Source organism: Plectropomus leopardus, chromosome 2, assembly GCF_008729295.1.
Source record: "Plectropomus leopardus isolate mb chromosome 2, YSFRI_Pleo_2.0, whole genome shotgun sequence".
Classification (NCBI taxonomy): Eukaryota; Metazoa; Chordata; class Actinopteri; order Perciformes; family Serranidae; genus Plectropomus; species Plectropomus leopardus.
In genome coordinates, this window is record NC_056464.1 from 21,405,707 (window position 1) to 21,427,858 (window position 22,152).

Here is a 22,152-nt window from a genome sequence, read left to right on the forward strand (position 1 = left end):
ATGAGATTGCAATATCCCAAATCTAAATTGGCACAAGGTGTTCGTGAGATATCACGTTTACAAGAATGTGACGGATGCACTGTCACAATGATCTTGACCTTTAACCTATGACCAACAAAATCTAATCAGTTCATCCTTGAGTCCACTTGAACACTTGTGCCAAATTTGAAGAAATTCCCTTAAGGTGTTCTTGGGATATCATGTTCACAAGAATAGTCCAGACAGACGAACGGACAACCCGAAATCATGATACCTCCTGCCTCGGCTATCGAGGCATAGAAACAATGACTGACTGAGTTAGCATGAGCACTGAAATCTGCGACATGAAGAGTCCACAACAGCTCAGCTCTGCACCGCAGTGAGATTCTATGTCAATGGAAGTTTTTGTATTGTTGCACTCTTTGCTGTATTTTACCAGTAAAATATTCATGTAATTGTTAAAATTTCTTCTAGAAGACAAACATATTCTGCTGGAGTAAAAGGATGACATGGTTGCTCAATTACTTTGAAATAAAGCCTCAAGACAAAAAGATGGTCAAGAACTAGACAGACATCTTAAGTCTGATTATTAATTTGATGTAAGGCTCTTTCTTTGTGAAGCTTTCTTCTGTTCTTACATTTTCTCGTCAGTTTAGAACAAAGAAGAAAGCAGAAGACACTCACTTGTTTGATGCACATGGACCTTCAGACCTACTGGAGGCGCTATTAGCTCACAGAGTGACCAGAAATCAACCTCATCCAACACACCAGACCACAAAATGACCAGCATGAATAAACCCAGTCTAAAGTTCTGTGTGAATATGCAGTCAATGTGTATGTATATGTGATTATTCGTGTGTGTGTGTGTGTGTGTGTGTGTGTGTGTGTGTGTGTTGACATGTAGGATATGTGCCCAAGCAAACACACACCACACACTTAGCCCACCATGGTTGATAGCTCATGCTCGGTGGAGGAGTATTAGTTACAGGATTGAGAAATTATTTGATTATAAAATAACGTTGACTGTGTGTTCTTGAGGAACTCGTGCCAGCTCCTGTTTGTGTGTGCCAGCAGGCCGAGCCCAGTGTGGGAGTGTGTGTGAGGGGAGGGGTGGAAACAGGAAATGGGAAAAAGGGGGTGAGGGTGAGATTAAAAAATTGTGTATGCATGCATTTACATATACATCTGCAGTCACTGGTGTGTGTGTGTGTGTGTGTGTGTGTGTGTGTGTGTGTGTGTGTGTGAATTCCTGAGAGGACCCTGAGTGGATCAAAGCCACTGACACCCCAGGCAGTGTCCTCCTGAGGGAGCCAGCTGTCAGATCTGGGATCAGAGATCAGCAGCGTCTGTCCTCCCTCCTCTCTGCTCTCTGTGGGGTCTGTCACAGCAAGTTAGCACTTAGCCAGAGGCTCTGATCAACAATCAGATTCGGCTGTCCCGGAATAATAGCTGTGACAACTGGCGGCGAGGAGTAGACCATCCAGAGAAATAAACGCCAAAGACGGGAGTGCTGCTGTTTCTTATTTCAACTTGTAACAACTTTTGTAGTCTAACAAAGCAAAAAACAAACAAAAAAAGCCAACAGTTTAACCAAATTATCTCAACAAGTAGTTGAGTGCTCTCATAATAACTTCACTGATCAAATTCTATCAGTTACTCTGACAGTTTATATGTCCTGTTGGCTACAAGTGGCGTATCCAGACTTTTTTACTGGGGTGGCCCAAGTGGGGCACTAACTTGAAGGTGATATGAAGTTCAAGTGCTGCAGCAGGCACGCATGACAACATAGCTTTATTTTCCATTTTTCTCTCCACTATCCATACTTACTTTTATTACTTACATTGCAGTGTCTTACAGTCCTGTTTATAGTTGAGTTGAAAAGATAAATAGACCTACCAATCACAACATAACAGAGTGACACCACACAAATGTAAAATAAAGCTTGTATACACTGATAAAGAAATTGTTCTTCCAGAAGTAAATAATACAGTACCAACAAAATTAAGGTGCCAAAAAATTAAATAAATAAGCTTGTGTCAATAACAGTTGTACAGTTAACAGTTGTATCAGTTCATTAGTACGTAAAATTAGTCAGGACAGACACTACTCTGGCACATTACTGCCTATAAACAAAAATTCAATTTTTACTTGGTAAAACAGTTCAAACTGACTGGGCAGACAGCAAATCACCCAGGGTGGCCATATAGATTTCAGGGGTGGCCAATGCCACCCTAGGCCAGTCCCTAGACGCACCACTGTTGGCTACAACATTGCTGCAGATTTAATAGAATTTCTTATAAGGCGATTTAAAATTTTGCAGCTCATTTCCTTTTAATTACATAAAAATGCATCTGACATGAGGACATGAGTCAGTGCTGTTTTTAAGCAACCCTGTCACCTAAGACTATATATATATATATATCTATATTTACACATATATATATATTGCTAATTAAAAACAGCAATAATGTTTTAAAGGAAACATTATGCCAACAGAGTCAAGGTTTTTCTACAAAATCCACATGACAACCACAGTCGTATTAAACCTGTTTATGGTTATGATTAAATAAAGACTGTAATACAGAAAAGGTCCATAGTGACATATAGCAGAAGACATGACATCTTATCGGCATGTAATCAAAACCACAATCAAAGTCCTGCACTTTGTTCACCAACCATCAACACTGCAAGATCAAATCACAAGTGCGAGTTAGTCTGGGACCTCTTAGCTCACTTTTGATTTCCAACAACAGTTATCAACGGCTGTACATCACTATGCCTCTGAACACAACTGAAAAACCTATCACCTAAAAACCAATCTGAGAAAATGTGATGTAGCACTGAGCAACAGACAAATGTAAACACACTGCAGCGTGCAGCCTGTTCAGAGTCTTTAAAACATACTTCAGCAGACAATTCAATATCATTTGCACCCATCTTGGTTGTTTCTGAAAATGCTTCAAAGACGCTCTACTAAGCCAGGTTAATCTTGTCCTCAGTGTGAGACTACAGGGTCAAAAAATGACAGCATTGCATATTTTGCAAGAAGCGCAAATACTCCGCAAGTTGTCAGTCATCATCTGAAACACACACTATATTAAATAAACAGTTATAATTGGTCCATAGTGGACCAGGTCTGCTGGATATCTGTTTGAACATGAAAGGGGGACCAGAGGCATCTGCCATAGAAAATTAAAACATGAGCTCCCTGATTTGTCCGGTTCCCAGGTTACCAAACATTCACCTCTACCTTCTAATTTCTGCAAGATACAAAAATGTGCCGCTTTATCCACTTGAAATAATGTTGCCAGTGACAAAGATATAGGAAGCAGTAACATGTCTTATATTTACTAAATTTACTTGTTTATAGGAAACGTGGTTGTTTCATGTGGAGAAACATTAAAAGGTACAATAAACAAATAGAAATATACAAAGCTTGCAGCACCCTTGGCCTGTCCTTAAGGCACCCACATTGGTAAACACTTCCTTTGGAGAAAAAACTGAGGGCAAACACACCCTAAATGTCTGTAAGAATTCCTGACTGCCCACAAAAACTGTATGTGTTCACAACTAAGGTAATCAAGTTATGCTCTCTGTAAATTGTTTTGATAATATTTTCAGTTTGCCTTGGTTTCTCTTCCAAAAAAGTTTATTGTGTCATTTTAAAAAATTCTCACCTTGTATGACCGCTTGTATTTCTCGAGCTGTCAGACTTTTTTTTGGAGATGTTGCAACATTCCCAGATCTCAGAAATTAACTTTAGGGAGTGCAATGTTAGTATTACAGCTAGGACCAACAGCTAAAAGTACAAAAATCAGACCCAGATTGTAAAATAAAACAAACAGAATCATAATCATTTAATACCCACTCACGTGGTGTTTTTATGACCTTGAGGATGTGGCATAAAGACTGTGAGACACTTTGAAAGTACGTCCTATGAAGAACAGATTTAAGCCAACTGACAACTGGCAAAGAAACGTTAATATAAGCACGATGATGCATTACAAATCTGCCATAGAAAACACAGCACCGGTGGTAAAATTTCTCAGCCCAATTGCATTGGCCATCGGCTGTGTGTGTAATCATGTCGGGAGTGCACGCACCCTTGACTGCGTGCCAGGGCTCCGGTCAGCCCACCCTTCGTAGATGTGCTGCCAACTCTCGCTTGGCAGGCACTTTGAAATCCGTCTTTACCTCTGCAGCGGTCAACAGTGTCAACAGCCCCGTCAGACCACATGTGTACGCAGAGCCTATGAATCAGTGTGACTGGAGCGTCTGTATGTGCATGAGCCTTTCTAATGGGGTGTGATATGGGTTTTTGCAAACTCTGTGAGTGCAGCTGCTGCAGGTTTAGCTTTAGATATTTCTTGCTTCTGAAGTTCTCTCGCTTTAAAGAGTTGGTTCACCCGACATATATAAAAAAGCATACTTTTGCTCTCACCTCCAGTGGTATCAACCCATGCTGATAGTTTTTCTTTTATATGCAGAAGTTTTGAGATATCTATCTCTAAAATTCCTACCTCCACCCCAATAAAATAGTGATGAATGGAATTTCATTTGTGGTTCTCACAGCATTGCAAAAATGACATTTAAAAGATCAACAGCAGCATCTTTTCCCAGAAACAGTGTTCTCATTACTCTCAATAAACCACAGACCTCACTGTCAACAGTTTTCATTGGGACTATTTCTTTGGTAAAACACAGTTCCAATGAAAACGGTCCACATCCACATCTGTAATTTATCCAGAGTAAATGGAATATTCAGACATGTTTAGACAAATTCTAGCGGAAAAAGTGTCCAAAGAGCTAACATGTCTTTAGGCTAAATTTTGGAGAAAGTGATGCATAAGATATAAAAAAATATTGCCATGCCATTGAATGTGCTGGGTTTGAATATTTGCATTATGTGAACATCATACAGCGTCAATAAAGAGTTGGCTGCAGCTGATGAATAATATATATATAATACTGTGGGAAAATATTAAAAGGGATGATCAAAGGAAACTGATTAGCCACTGTAATGTAATCACCACCGAATTTCAAACTGTAATAACTTACACTACTGAAGTTATCACATTAATGTTGCACTTCACTTAGTTACACTTACTGCTCAACACTGTTAATATTTATACTTTTTTAAATGCTGTAAACACAACAAAGAAAATTCCTTTCACCTTCACTTTCTTTGTGTGGAGGCAGATGGTCATCTCAAAACCAACACAAAACTATCTGCAAGGCTCGACACCACCAGAGCTACAGTAAGTGAGAAAACACGTTATATTTTGGGTTGATGTAATTTGGGTGTTGCATCAGATGTGGTGTAGCATTGCAGCGTTAACTCCTATTCACCGCTGCCCTTTTGCACCTTGCTTTAAAAGCTCCCTGGAGCCTTTGCTTTAGGAAGTTTGAAGCTCAATCCCCCTCCTCCACACACACACACACACACACACACACACACACACACATACACACACACGCACAAACACACACACACAGAAACTTTCTCTATCTCTGCCCTCCCTCCATCTCTCTCTCTCTCTCTCTCTCTCCCTCTTACTCCCTCCTCTCAGCTCAACACTATAAGAGCCAGACAGGAGTGCACACACACAAAATACTCCTGCTCACATGCACACACACAGTCTGCTGCACATGCATGGAGTGGAACAGATCCACTGAGTCGCACAGTAGTGAAGCTAAAGTGAGTGATTGAGAAAGAGAGGGGGGTGGAGAGAGAAAGAGACAGAGGGAGAAAGCATTTTTCTCTCTCCCCACTTAAGAGAAGCAGTAGTGAGGAGAAGTTGCATGAAGTGTATTGTTCCAACTGAGGGATTTCTTATCAGACCATGGAAGCCGAAAAGTGGAGGTAGAAGAACAAGAAGAAGAAGAAACTCCCCGCTGGCTGAACAGGAGACCAGAGTTTCATTTGAGGGATTACTGGACTCTTCATACATGTGCTCATGTCATGGTGATCTCCTACACGATCGTCTCTTGTTGACAGGAGCACTCTCTGTGTCTTGGATTTTCCCAAGGATCAAAGTTTGTTTTCTGAGCTAATGAGTGTGTGGATGAAGCGTGTGGAAGCAGTAAACATGTCAAATGGACGTTTCAGTCACCTGTTGAGGGGAGTCTGGCTGCTGTGGCTGTGGAAAGGTGAGTTCAGGCGCTGTTCGCAGGACGACAGTGTGTTGTTAAAGTTTTCCAGCATTTTGAATACTAGATTTTTCTTAAATTAGTCCCATGGATGCAGAGATTTTGGTCTAATACTTTTGGGCAAATTTTACCTTATTTATTTAATAAAAGGCCAATTTTTTAGCCTGATTTTGATCCCACTTTAAAGAGAAATGCTCTAAAAAACTGTTTCAGAAAGCTTACATTGATGATGGTGTTTAAAAATGGTCTATAAGAAAACGTTTGTATTCCTCAGTATGAGAATAACTTGTAAATCTCCCATTTAGAATCTGATCTTCAAAGATCACAGCAGATTTCCGCCTGTAATCCAAAGCTTTTGCAGTATGAAAAAAGGAGGTAAATGCTCTCTCATGTGAGATATAAGCTGAACACTTGCAGACTTAATTTAAAGAACACATGGTGGCACAAAGAGACACAAAAGGAAGAGATTATAACGGCCAAACTCATAATTACGAGGAAGTTATTATGCAATTTGTCACAATCCAAATGATTTGCAGAGCTCAATGTGGATCTGCACTTTGACAAATAAAAACACAGTGGTGGCGTTAGACTTATGAATAGCCGGTCTGTGTTCCCCCTCTCGTCCTCTGTGTGTCTTCAAAGTGGATCTGTGGTGAGCAGAGGAGCCTTAGAGCTGCGGCTGGTGCCTTTAAACAATGGTTCGCTCGGAGCCGAGAAGCGTGACCCTGGAACTAATGTTGCCATTATGTTAATGGTTAGAATAACAGGAGACAGCCATTACTGACTTCACCTCAGGCTGCTGTGCAGAGCTGATTGTCCAGCCGCTGCAGCCTCTGTCGCGGAAGCACAGCATTTTGGCCATCAGGGCTGGTTAGGGTGATGAGCGGTGGGAGACAGACAGGAGGAGACATCTGCCCAGTTATAATCATCACCCAGCACCACCACCCCTCCTTCCATCCATCCTTCACTGCTTTAGTGGTAGACTGGTATCTGTGGATTGTTTTCTTTTTCACCACTCAAGTCTAGTAGAGGAGACAGACGAGGTTGAGTCTCTGATAGATGTCAGAAAGAACTCAGAACTTCTTCAGCAGAGAATCGATTAGGAATTAATTTAAGGAGCTAATGCTGATATCAAAGCGGAAATGTTTGGACCACAAAATTTACATTCAGATGAGTTTTGACAAATATAATGTCATTTCTTTGAGCTTCCAAAGCTTCCAATCCAGTGTACTTCATACTGGCTGTTTGCAATTTACTAGGCACCCTTGGGATGGATTACTGAACAGGCCTACCAGGCACAGGCCCAGGGGCCCCCCTGGTCTTCATCTGCAAAATTTCACTCAAATTATGAGGTGCTATCCATGAAAAGATGCAAAGAGACAACAAAAAGATGTAAAGGAATTGAAAGAAACACAATTACACCAAAGAGACCCAAACAACTACAAAAAGACACAAAACAACCACAAGGAGACACAAAATTAATACAAAGAGACACAAAACAACTAAAAAAGACACAAAATTACATCAAAAAGACATAAATGGCAACAAAAAACAAAAAACAGCCTCAAGAAGACAAAATGATTACAAAATGACCAGAAAACTACCAAATATTACGTCAACGAGACTGAAAGGACAACAAAAGAGACAAAACAACGACAAGGAGACATGAAATGACTATAAAGCAACAGCGGCCAACCAAAAAAAAAAATCACACAAAATTACCTCAAAGACACAAAAAACAACCACAAAGAGACACAAAATAACTTTAAAAATCGGGTGCCCAGTAGCTCACCTGACTATGACTATGCCCTTGCCACAGCCATCACAGGTCTGATTCCAACCTTGGCTCTTTGCTGCACGTTGTCCCCTCTATCTCTCCCTTTTACGCTTTAAGTATCCTGTAAATTAAAAGGTCCAAACAATAATCTTAAAAAAAATAGAATAAAATACAAAAACAGGGGAAACAGCCACATGGAAGAGATCGCACCAGATATTTGGATGAGGTCTGGTGGATTCTTTAACAAAAGAATTTCCTGTTGTGGGGCCGAGAACTGAACCGGACTAGATGGGAACATGTTGTGATCCCAACCCATTGCTGCCTTATTTTACCATTAAGGGAAAAAAAAAAAACCCTGATCATATTCATATAAATCAAACCCTGGATGTGGTGTTCATGTTTTGGCCTTAAACAGTCCAATTTCAAACTCTCCAAGTACATGAAACAGCCACTAAATAGATCTCCCAAAACGTCTCCAAACCGAGCTTTTGGATTAAGGTGAAACTGATGTAATCTAAACTCGAAGACATCAATGGACCATCAACTTCTCTTTGTCCACTATCTACATCTCAACTGCATTGTCCGTCCACCAAGAGGAGACACCTCGATATCAGGTGCTTTTATAATCAGGAATCCTCTCTAGTGTCTAATAGCACAAAATCTAATCGTCCACATGAAAAGCTGAGAAACTGGTGGAGTATGTGGCTGTGTTGGCTCGATGTGGCAGCTGTGTTACTCACGGTGAGGGTGTGAGACACAGCAGGACGACGTGTGTGTTGATGCTTTGTGAACAGGAGCCAGAGTTCGCTAACCGCAGTGGAACTGGCAGCAGCGTCCACTGGGCAAACCCCAGTAGATCCCTTCTCTAAATAAACGAGGCCGCTGGATTAACCAGCTTATGCTGTGATGAAAAGACAACAGCGGCCGTCCATGCACTGCCCCAGGGACAGAGGGGGACTCCTGGTCCTGGAGACCGCTATGTGATGCTGGAGTTAAAGCCCCCCAAAAAGGAAGGGGGACTTAGGGTTAGAATAACACAACAACAGACCTCATGTTCTTTGAAAAACCTCTAAATCAACCTGACCTTCGCCTGACTTTGGCGACAAGGAAAAAGGGGAGAGACAGAAAATGGGTACTGTAGCGCTGTTTCTGTTTGCTGTCCTCAGACCGTGTGATGGACAGTAACACATTGCTTACTGACAAGTCACAGGAATTACAATTTCAAATTCAATGAATACATTAACTCTACAGTAACTTTCAAATATTTTTGACACATTTGGGTCGACATGTTTTCTGTTATAAGGCACCTTTAGACAATTATTATGTAAGTTTACTGTTAAACAACTGAGACACGTCATCAGATCATCATATGCAGCCATGCAGATATTCTTTACTACATGGATGTAGAGAGAGAACTGGATACAGCATTTGAGGCGTGGCCTCATTAATTGCTATAAAAGTTGCTAAAAAACTTCAACTTACAGGTATAATGTTACAATCCATGGTCCCACAGAGCATGCATGCAAATGTATCCTTTCATCCCACCTCCTAAAAGTAGGAAAATAAGTCTTGATTTTAGCAATTAGTCAATTTTATAACTTTTATGAAGTAATGATTTAAAAAAGGATTGTTTAAGAGTTTGTGCTGGGAAGTTGATATACCTCTAAAAAAATCAAATTGACTTGCTGTTCCTGGGGACTTGATTTACCAGTTGTCTGGTAAAGCAAGACTTTTTCTCTCTCTTTTTTTTCGTTTTGTGTCCATAAATTTAAATCCTAAATCTAATTTCATAACGGCGCTTACAGAATGTTGCCCCAGTCAGTGTCCTCTGCATCACATCAAGTCATATGGGTCCAAAGGGTTTGTAGATGTGGGTCATGGCAACTGTTGTGAGAATTTGGTGCTAAATTTCTGATGCAGACAATTTTTTGTTGCGAAAGTCATTGTTGCAACTGAGTAATTAATAATATATATTTTTAAACAAGTAAAGTAAATTATAAAGAGTAAAACAAGTGATTTGCCCATCACTGATCCGTGCCTTTTACTATACAGAACAACAGAGCTGCTCATAAGGTAGTCCACCATCACAAGAGTAAAAAATAATCTTAAAAGTCCTTTTGTGCCAAACTTTTTCCATGTTAAAGAAATGCAACACATGCAACTTGTGATGAGGGACTGTAAGCAGACAGTGTTTCACTGTAAGGATTCCCAAGCCATAATAAAGTTGGAAATCACTGTCTCACACCTATCCAAGATCTGCAGGACAGCTCAGCGACTGAAAAAGCAGCTGTGAACTGTGAAGAATGTGAAACAGTCACCTAAATACATAGAATGAGCAGAATCTCTGGGCTACTGTAGCATCACACACTAAAAACGCACCTCACTAATCTTGTCATCCCGGCTCATGAAGGAGCCTCACCCCAGCCTCGTCCTCCTGACCGACTTCATTCACCTCATCAAACACTGACAGACACACAGAGGGAGAAAAAAACGAAACAAAGACAAGGAAAAAAAGGGAGGAATCTGAAATCCATCCAGGAGAAATGAGCCGTAAACATCATGGCTTTTTCATCAGGGGAGGGGAGTGGTAATCAGCGGAGGGGGAGGAGGGCCAGGAGGGCAACAGGAACTTCAGGGACAGTTTTGAAGGTTTTGTCCTGCAGCACTGAGGCAAAGAGAGATGAGAAAGTGGCTTTATGGGACACCGGGGGTAACCACGCTGAGGGAAATGGGTAGAGGATGTAGTAAAATAAAGTAGGAAACACATGAGGAAGCAGTTAAAATACTGGAACATGGAGGATTTGGTGCTACTCTGCCATCACTTCAGTGCACCACCAATATTTTTTTTCTTTTACCTTCACTACCTCCACGTTGGCAGTTTAATGATTCTCCGTTAAAAGCCTCAATAGAAGCAGCTATGAAGCAGACAAAGGCGTCTCTCTCTATTGAACGAGGCGCAGGGTTGACTTAAACTTCAAGCACTTGATTCCTGCTGCAAGCCCTGAATCAAAAGTGGCTGGATCTGGTTCTTGTTTTTCCAGGATAGCTCCAAATAAAGAAGTACATAAAACTGTATTTTAACTTTGGCGCTGTGGATGAGACATGAGAGAGGAGAGCGAAGGGGCTGCCAAACCGTAATCACAAATGCAAACAAACAAACAGAGTGCAGCCTGGAGGTCCTTTATAAATGGTATCCCTTCTGCAGCGTGCTGTAAATCAATGTGTGTAGTGTGTTTTTGTCAACGTGCGTCCATGCATGTGAGTGTGTGTTGATGAATATGGGAGCTCAAAGACAGGTAGATTACTTTGGCTGCTCATCAGTCAGCTGGAGGGAGGGCCGGCGGTGGCGGCAGTGTTGGTGGTGATGATAGACTGACCGTCCAGACCACACGCAGGTCACAGGCTGCTGCGCTGACCCCTTGTGGGAGAGTTGTAATATTGCATAAGGACAAATGTAGAGGATGAGTGTTGTCTCTGCCAGTAATTAAGATCTGTAGTTTGTTGTTCAGCTGCTCTGGACAATGACATCATGTTTACTGCAGCAGAGCAGGAGGACAAAGTGTCTAAACCCTTTCAACCACAGCAGAACAACAGCTTCCTGTGCACTTTTTTAATTAGGCCTGCACTCAAACCAATTGATAAATCTTGCTGTCCATAAACATATCAATAGCCCTGAGACTTATGATTTAAAATAACATTAGAACCTGTCTTTGTGTGTTATTGTGGCAATCAGAGTTTGGTTGTGTCTCATTCAGTCAGGTGCCCACATGAACACTGAAACAGACTTTTCCTCATCTTATTCGGACCCTCAAGACAATCCTTTCTAGTACAAAGTTTAACTCTTTGTGTTTCCCAAACAGTGTTTCAAATGTCACTTCATGCTAAACACAACTTCAACTTTGGAAGACACCCATTTGATTTAAGTGACTAAGACTTCTGAAGCTTCAAATAAGCTTCATATAAAAAAAATCGGACAATTTTTTGTACAACACGAGGACCAGAATTGTGGATTTGTACTCCATCTCTTACACTGGAAGCACATTAGAAAAGGATGATGTAATAACCAGCATAACCAGGACAAATGATTAGGAAGTCAATAGTTGATGACTGCAAGCGACAGAAAAAAGGCCAAAAATACACAAAATTACTGCAAAGAGACCTAACCGACTGTGAAAAGACATAAAATAATGACAGGCAGACAAAAAACAACTACTTAGAGACAGAAAAATGATTAAATATAACACAAAATAGCCTAAAAGAAACACAAAATTACTCCAAACAGACACAAATGGCTACAAAAGACACCAAACAACCTAAAGGAGATACAAAACAACTACAAAGTTCCAGTAAAATGACAAAATTATCTCAAAGAGACAAAATTCAATCAAAGAAATTCCAACAACCAAAAAGGATGCAAAACAACCACAAGAAGACATAAAACAACAGCAAAGCTACAGATATCACAGTGGTAGTACATTAGGAAGGGATGTAATGGCCAGTATGAACAGGAGGAATGATTACTGGAAAATCTGTTTCAATATTCACATGAGCACTTGAATGTTGTTAATAGACATACTTGAAAAAATATCAACATATCTTTTAAAGGTGAAGTCACTGATACTACCAACTCTGTACTTGACGGTAGCTCTTTTTGCAGAAGATCGCTGCTCTTGTTGCTTTAGTTTTTGCTGAAGATTGTGACTGGGTTAATATTGTAACTTCACACTTGAATGGCTGGCAGTACAGCAAAAAATACCACAGAAAGCATCAACCCTCCCTGATGAGGAGATGGAAGAGATTTTAAAAAATCGTTCCACTTCATGTCAGCCGAGCTTGCAACAGTCGCCACTAGACATAAAAGGATAATGGAGCTTATGGGAGAAGTTTAAAGACTAAAAAAAAAAACAAAGTATGTGAAAAGAAAAAAAAGATAATACATCTAGAGAATCAAATATCTGACCGAGAGTAATACTCCCAGACAAACAATCTAATCATCAGCGGCATGAAGACCAGACACCAGTTCTCTACCAGGGCTGCGGCCTCTGAGGATCAATGTTTCTGAGTCTGAGAGGGTGTCGTTAGCGCAGCAGGTTGTGGGGCTTCTTCAACAACAAGGATATTTTTGTTGCCAGTAGCAACTTTGAAGCCTGTCACACCCTGCCCAGCATAATCGGCTTCACCTGCATGAGCATGTGTGCTCGTTTGGCTAGAACAGTGTTTTGTGTCTCAGTCCAAGCCATTTTGTTTTCCATTTAAAGAGCTAGGACTGTGTATGAATAGTGGAATTTTTTTTTCAACACACTCACTGAACAAACAACTAGCAGACTGTGAGGAGATATTTGCTGAATTTGACAAAAAGTGTATTGGATTAGAAGCGCTGACTCCTCCTTTCATGTGGTAGGAGCCTGTGTATTTATGGCCTGTAATGCTTAAGTGAACTTATTATGTGCTGAATCTCATGGAGGTTAGTGACATGTTTGACTTGAAGTGATTTAAGTGGAAACCTGAGTCAAAATTAATTTGAATTAATATTTAGTGTTGCACTTTATAGATTTTTTCTGGTGTTATCTTTTAGTTTTGAGGCTACGTGAAACCCACAGCTGCTCTCAGTTTCACTAAAAACCTCACAGATGTCCCCGATCAGCTGGATAATCGTTTGTTGTAATGAGCTTTCATATTTGACACCAACATAATTAAAATAAACAGCATTTTTTACTCACATTTGAACCTAGATTCTTCACATGTACGCTCAATTGTCAGTTTATTTATTGCGGGATGGTTGTATTAGACTGTATTAGGTAGGTGTATCTCATAGATTGTTTGAAAATAAAGGACCTCGCTACCCACTGGTTTGTTGACTTTTTGAACCGTCGAGTTTTGCATTTTGGTTGTTGCCATCTTGGTTTCATGGAGCCAGAAGTGACCATATTTGGACAAGAGAGTGGAGCTGTAGGGGAGCTTGGGGTAGATCGGACCTAAATTCCTCCTCTGTGCAACTGTCACAAATGTTGAAATTAGCTACAGAGATCAAAGTGGTTTTTGAATCAGGCTGTAAACACGTTCATTTCTGCTGTAAAGTTGGGCATTTTAACATGGGGGTCTATTGGGACTGACTTGCTTTTGGAGCCAACCTAAAGTGATCGATTGAGGAACCACAATCTTTGGCACATTTGTTCAATTTTTCAGCCCCACAGGTTGCTGCCTGCCTGTACCTAACAAACTTGCAACATGAACTATAAATGTAACTATTCACATCAGCGTTAAATCAGCCTTACGGGGAGTTTTATTGGTAGAAATACATAAAGTCTCTTTCTGAAAGATGCATCAAGCATCATACTGTGACAGGGAGGTGCAGACTTCATTATGGGGGAGGTTTTAGGGACCACAGTGGAACAATAAATCAGTGGGAACCATTTCAGGGTAAAACTAATGACATCTGACTGCCTATGTAGGAAGTGAATCAACTCAAACCGTCCCACATCTCCTCCAAATTGGGATGGGGGTTGAATATTATCATATGTATTACAGCATCGCCTCACTTGTGGTCGGAATAGGCTCTTTTGTAGAAGAATACTTAAAACCTCACAATGAGCAATTTTGTTTTACTAAGCTTTGCTTTTATGAGTACTCTCTTAGTAAATGCAACCATATGCCCGACTGGAATGAGATCCAAGAGAGGAAAAGGGGCTGAATGACAAGTGACCTCAAGAAACTCTATAGAAATGCTTTGGCAAAAACAGAAACTCAAATATAGCAGCCCAAAATGACTCCACATCACATACTGCGACTCTCGCCTCTCTGTCCGTTCACTGCACTGTGCGTGAGTAACCGCTTAGGCAACATGTTGCATGCAGCTACAAAGGATGGATAACACAAAACAGACCGACTGGATGACTTGCAAGGAGCGGTGGAAATTAATTAATCCTGATTAGCATTTCTGCTCCAAGCTCTCCCGTGGGAGCGCAGCTGGGTCTGACTGACCGGGTTCCCTCGCCAGCTGCAGTGACATGGAGAATAAACAAACACAACGCCGCATGGGGGAAAATTGCAAACATGTTTCAATGCCTTTGACGGGGAAAAGAATATTAATCATATCAACAAATTGACAGACATCTTCAAGGAGGAGAAATGTGCCTTGAGTTTAAATTTGGTTTTGTGGTGTGTGACTTCAAACTATCCAAACTGTGTGAGTGTGTGTGTGTCAGGTGGAGGGATGCTAGGAAATGACTGCGCGGCACACATGTCTGTGGTTGTGGTCAGCATATGGGAAGCATTCCAAGATTGAGGGCTACAGAAAATATCCTCCCTCTGACACTAACAAGGTTAATAAATGCCGATCAGTCCACCGCCATCTTGGGAGCCTTTTACAGAAAAAAAAAAATCCCCCAAAAATTTCCATCAAAGTCCCCATTTTCCTTCGGCTCCATCTGCTCAGTCGCAAGAGAACAAACTGATCTGTGGCTCTACAACTAAAACTCCCAGCTCAACTGGAGGCTCGACAGGTGATGTTTTCCCCAAGTGCATCTAAAGTCAAGGGAGAGAAAAAGTGGAGTGAGATTACACCCATAAAGCTGTCTACCACAGATGACCCCGAAGGAAAGTTGAGAAAGTGAGAGCAAGAATGCCAGCGCTGTGAGGATAAAGTGAAGCAAGAGGGAATAAGCGAGAAGGAAAAAGGGAAATAGAGGAAAAAGTAAGCTGGATACGCCGACTTAAAACTAAAGTTTCTGGATTTCTCTTATGGCAGAGACTCACAAAATGTTATCTAACTGGCCCGTTAAATATAAAACAGTCAGCAGACATTTATTTTAAGCCCCTTTCACACATGCAGTCTATTCCTGAGACTTTCAGAAACATTTCTTGCATTGGTTCATGTTTGAATGGGAGCAGGGAACGCTATTCAGGACAACCTGAAGCATCATTTTCCCACCTCAGCATCTAGTAACATTTAAGGAAAAATGCCAGTTATAAATGAAAGCAGTAACACTGAGGGACAAGTGTGATACTTTCACATGGAGGAAGCAAACCAATCACAAGAATCTGCTGAAGATGTATCGAAATCCATGAATTCATCACAGTTTGTGCCAATGCTCTAGCAGGTGATTTGATATCTAATACACAAATGCAGTACAAGAAAAATGGAATCAGACAAAAAAGCAGCTGCTAACCCTCCACATTCCTGAAAATAGAGACATCTTCCACGGCGTACACATCAGCCTACATCAGGCCTTGCCACATTTGCTTCTTTTTCTGTGGAGTTTTATGGCAGTTGGCGTCCACAAGACCTATTGGGCAAAATAACATGGTGTGCCTGTGGAGCAGGGCCGCATGCACAACCGGTCGATCAAATGTGATTATCAAAAAAGCACACACAAGCTGATCTGCTGTAATCTCCCCCATTCCCCTCCTTACACGTGGTCTGTCTCTCAATGACAGTAGCCTATCTGAAACTATCATGGTGAGATTTAACCCCCCTACACACTCCCAATCTAACAGCTAACTAGCCAGCCTATTTAAAATTGATACTCACCAGAGAATCACCTGGCCATTTACGCACTGTGAGAAAGTGCATGCACTTGCCAATTAGCATGTGAATCATTGGGTGACCTTCATTGTAATTAAATACCACTAAAATCAGCCTCTCATTTGCATTTGTCATTGTCCCACTATTTCTACCACATATACTGGCATCAAAACAGAAGTAAATCCCACATCTTTCAAGATTTGATTGGCCGCCTGATCCAAGTGCGACGTTGATGAGTACTGCCACTCCACGCCCTGCACTGAAACTTTGAGAATATTTAACTTTTATGAGAGTCTAAAAACCATTTCAAAAATCCAACGTGCAGCACAAAAGAGGAGCACAAGCCAGGTGCACAATACCATAGGAAAACAATGGTCTTATTGGCAAAGTGTTTCTATCAACCCATCGCGATGTAAGCGGGGCCTCTGTGTTCCTATTTAAGCATTGCATATGTGAAGAGGCACAAGACATAAATGTTCCTGAATGTAGTGCATGTGTGAGTAGTGACAATCACAAGCAGAACCTGACAGGATGAGAACATGTTGGTTATCGCACTAATTTACTATAAACTACAGGATGTGTAAAAGAAGCATTAGAGACAGGTAACAAAATATGCCTACCAGCAGCTATAAAATTCACAATTTGACAGATTATTGTTATTTTTTTTAATTCATACAAAAACTGACATGTAAAAGGAGAAATTAACCAATACAAATACAAGAGACTGCAAGATAAAAACAAGAAATTGCAAGTTGAAGAGAAAACAGGGGATAGAGGCATCACTTTTTGACATTGGTTTTGAAAGAATGAAACTGGAACCATCATTTTCACACACACACACAGAGAAAAATGTGCATATTATAGAGAGAAGCCCCAGTGGGTTTCCTCATGTTGCAACCATGAGGGTGCAATCAGAAAATCCTCTTTGTCTCAACTGAAACCAGATCAGAACACTCGGCCTTGCCGTGTCAACAATACACACAAAAAGAAGAAAGTGCAGTTATGACCAACGACAGGCAGACAGACTGCAGATGTGCACGTGTCAGATCAATAAATGTTACAGAGTGAATAATGCTTTCATTTACATTTACTCAACTGTCAGTGTTTGGGAAAACTCAAGTGAGAGCATTCATCATAATATTTTGAATCATATTATCAACAGATGCGTTTTGGCTCAGCCGGCCTGCTGTTGTCAGAGACCCACTGTTTGCGTTATCTTGATGATAGAAATGCACATTTACAAAGAGCACACACACCTCTTGCCTCCAAGCACACCCCCTAAACAATGCCTGAGTGTTGCAGCTGCAGGAGAGACAAGCCAAAACTGTCTGCACCTCAGCCAAAGTCCTGATTCACAGCTATGTATGGTTTCTATAGCATCCGCTCACCACTCATTACATGGAAAATTTACCAAAATTACAGCCCTGAAACAGCTTGCAGTCAACCAGAAGTGTGTTTAGATGTAACAGGGAGAAGATGTGAACATTCCCTCCTGGCTATTATCTGTTCCCTTCATTTTCTAATGAAGGAGGCTGATAAAGATCTGTGTTGAAACATTCTGGTGCTCTCATTTCCTGCATCCATCCAAAATCAGCCAGCAAATCTAAATAAAGTGTAATGGAGCCTCTGTGTTTATCTGGTGGGATAATATTTACTCACAGACTTATGACTTTCTCTTCCTCTGTAGCTGTGTTTGTGGCTGGAACAGGGAGCAAACTGTGGGAGGTGCCCACAGCCTCTTTTACTTCCTCCTCCAACCTGAGTGACAGTCTGCAGTGGGAGCAGGACTGTCAGTACCGCCGCCCACAGGACAGAGTGAGAATCACAGCAGACATCCCCCCAAGACTGGATGGCACATGGGTGTCAACAAGGTGATTTATCTTTTTTCAGTTTAAACTGTTGTAGCAATGAAGTGCCCAAGCTAGAGTTACAGAAATTGTTAGAATATATGTCAGGGAAGCTCACTGAGTCACTTCATGTATGGGCAGATTATGAGTTAAGGAGACCCTGGGTACAGTAATGCAAAGGGCCCCAACACCTCTCCTACACAGGAGCAGGAAACATAGATTTTGTGGTCACTTTGCCCGTTTTGTAGTTATTTTGTGTCTTTGAATATCTTTGTGGTCTATTTGAATCTCTTTCTAGTTGTTATGTGTTAATTTGACATTTTGTAAGTAAAGGCCAAGGGGCCCCCTGACACTTTGAGTCCCTGGACCTGTTCTCGGTGGGCCAATTCAGTTATCCATCCTTGATTTATGTTGTGTTCTTTAATTTATCATCTTTCTGTCCACATTCACCTAGCCGTATCAAATTGTTTTATGCTTTGTGTATTAATGGTATCTATATTTAAAGATTTTTTTTCTCAGACTTTGAATTAAAGCAGATATTACCAGGATTGTAGCCCTGAGAGTTGGGACTTTGGTCAGTCTTGAATCATAAAAATGAGGACTTAATTTGATTTTTGAGCACTGGTAAAATCCTGGGAAACTTTAAAAATCCTTGGAATATCTTTGAAAACTTTGCTTTTTTATGCATTTGGCCTTTCGTCCACACACAATCTGTTTATTAGATCACAGAAAATGAACCTTTAGTAAAACTCATCCCTGATTTTAGGATTTCTTTTAAGAAACTCTGTTTTCAGCGTAGATGTGTAGACCAGGAAAAAATAATGGTGCACTGAAAATGGCAGTAAAACTAACCTCTGCTTACTAATGCCTGAAATCTATTCATGACACAACCAATCACTAATCTTATTTTACCTCATTTCATTCCTCTGTGTTCAGGTGTGAAGTTCGGCCCGGTCCAGAGTTCCTCACCCGCTCCTACACCTTCCACCCCAGCCGTCATTTCCAGGCTCTGCAGCACTACTACACTGACAGTGGCTGTGAGGACCCGGCCTACTCCTTGCTGATTAGGGGGAAGCTTCGTCTGCGCCAGGCCTCCTGGATCACCCGCGGGGGCACCGAAGCTGAACACCATCTCAGTAAGGTGGGAATTGTTGTCCACAGCCTGGCAGCCAAGCAGAGGCTGGCCTCCGGTCTGTCGCAGACCTGCGTGGCTCTGGCCCTGAGCCAAGTCGTACCAGGGAAGCTGTTTGAGCTGTACAACACGAGGGCGGGGAGGGGATGTCTGGCAGCACTGGGCTTCTCCATGATGGAAATGGGACTGATCCGGGTGGAGACGCAGCACCACAGCCATGGAGGGAAGGTCCAGGAGCTGCTATTAGGGGATATTCACACTGACTGGACACAGAGGACTCAGCACAGACCTACAGGGTACCAACAGCCACTGCAGAACACCATGGTGAGACACGACTGCGTTTTTTTTTTTAATTTACCAGAGAGCTGAGCAGAAAAGAGGTGAAGAGAATTAATTACAACAGCAGGAAGAGGTACAGTTCAAACATCTTATAGTGTTAGCAGCTCAAGAGTAAAGCAGTTCAGGTTTCGTGCCCTGAGCTAGAGCATTTTAAAGGTCCGGTGTATAAGATTTAGGGGCAGAAATGGTATTAACTTTACTTTTCCCTAAAGTTTTGGTTTGTTGCCTAATTAATTAACTGAATAACTGTTTTTGCTTTAAATAAAATAATTTGATTTTTTGAGTGACTGGTAATTTATTAAATGTGCCATATGCAATTCTGGAGAAAGACAGCTGATTGTAGAGTCGGATTTCCATGTCTTCCAATACTGATGCTCTGGGTTGACGGTTGGACCAAACCACCTGTCAAAAGCATCAATATTTGTTGACCTGGGAATGAGACTCAACAATTGACTGTCTTTCTCCAAAATCACATATTGCATCTATAAGCAAGTAATCAAAAACACTGACAACAACAACTTGGTCAAAGATGAAAATATTATTAAATGCTAACCTTGATCAATTTGTGTTTGTTACTCTCTGCAGCATCACATCCACCCTTGCCCCGTGTGCGCCCTGGTGTACCGCTCCTCAGAGCAGCGCCCCCCTGTGTTGCCCCGTAGCGCCGCAGCTCCTCTGTCTCTGACCGGCCGCTGGGTCAGCCAACGCTGTGAAACACGTCCCAACGTCCTCTTCCTCACCCGTGACTTTACCTTCGATCCGGACCAGCACGCATGGGAGGGCATTTACCGGCATTACTCGGACCCCGCCTGTTCTACGCCCACCTTCACCCTAAGAGCCTCGGGCCACTACGCTCAGGGAAACCCCTCCGCCAAGGTCTCAGGAGCCACTGAGTTTGTCTTCAAGATCATCCAGGTGAGAGTCACAGCTGCTGAGGAGCCCACAGCAAAGCTGCTCAATGGGACGAGACCCGGAAAGTGTGGTCGCTCAGGCGGCTGGGAGGTCGGCGTGGAGCAGGATTTGACCCCCACAGATGGGTGCACCCTGCTGGGCATCAAGCTGCCACATAAGGAGTATGAGCTCTTCAAGACTGAACTGGATCACAGAAAACACCCACTGTTGTTCATTGGAGAGAGACCGACTGACGGGTCCACTCCAGACCGACCACCGAGGAGGCCCACGTCTTTTCAGGCTCCCATGGTGCTTTGCAGCGGGGGGGATACACATCTTTCACGTCGCTATGGCTCAGGTTTTAACAGTAAGCAGGTCCAGCTTGCAGTCAGTGGGACAGAGACACTGGCACAGATGGTGTTACTGGTCCTGGGATCTGTACTGTGCAGCAGGTTCTGTGTTTATTAGAGACATTTTTTCATGAATTGCGCCTGTTACACAGGTGAAATCATTGATGGACGTTGTTTCCTGGCACTTCACTCACTCTTCCTCCATGTGTGATGGTCAAGAAAATCATGAGACACTCAGGAGAGCTGAATCATTTTTAATATCTGGTTTTCAGATGCTGCCAATAAGATTCTAAACTTCAGCTGCATTTCTACCTAAAACTAAGCTGTATATAAACCACCAATATATACAAATGCCTTAATTTCATTATGTAAAAATATATTCTTTTGTACCGTCTTCTGTTTTGTATAACGATCAGATTTTCTCACTTCACAGTTAATTATTCATTTTGCATATTTCTTTGTAAATGCAGTGGTCTTGTCATGCCTTTTAAATTGCTGAAATGGGGATCTGATTTCGTTTCCACATCAAAGCCATGGACTTTTAAGCGGACTTCACACAAAGGCTCTTTTTGATCCAAGATGCAGTGTAACTAATGCACTCTCTACAGAACATTGTTTTCTCGACATGCTGGAGAGAAAAGAAGCTGGAAAGTGGAACATTTGTAATCAGCATTGGTCTAATGTCGCTATGGTGTGAAATGTTTCTTTATCTCTGTCAGAGCTCATGTATTAGTCTGCTTTTCTTTCAGCAGTCATTCTAAACAAATCAAATGAATATTTATTGTAACCATTTATACTTTTGATAAGAGAAAGATTTTTGGTCTAATATTTTTAGTTAGTTTTGCCATTTAAGAAGTGATTATTTTCTATGTGTATTAATGGCTTTTCATAAAATCTTTAAAATCTGTTCAATTAGTCTTTAAAAGTGCCAGTCTTAGAGTCATGTCTGACGAGTGACGTCCGTAGGCCTCTGGTGGTGAGGGCCAATATTTCCAGATGATCTGGTGACGCCAGCAGATACCCAGGCCAAGACCTCCTCTTCCTTACACTGGTCATTTCTACTAACTCTCTACAAACAAATATCTGCATATGCATGCAGACAAATCTTTAAAAAGCTAACAAAAACTTATCATCAAACAGCCAATTGGTTTTGAGATTGCATT

General features: G+C 41.5%; 1 protein-coding gene across 1 annotated transcript; it reads left to right on the forward strand.

Moving 5' to 3' along the window:
- Positions 1-5,970: 5,970 nt before the first annotated feature.
- Positions 5,971-21,702, forward strand: apcdd1l (adenomatosis polyposis coli down-regulated 1-like). The gene is made up of 4 exons (XM_042502826.1): positions 5,971-6,129; positions 18,118-18,301; positions 19,214-19,733; positions 20,334-21,702. Exons 1-4 carry the CDS (start codon positions 6,033-6,035, stop codon positions 21,105-21,107), a joined length of 1,575 nt encoding a protein of 524 aa, XP_042358760.1. The 5' UTR covers positions 5,971-6,032; the 3' UTR covers positions 21,108-21,702.
- The last annotated feature ends 450 nt before the right edge of the window (positions 21,703-22,152 follow it).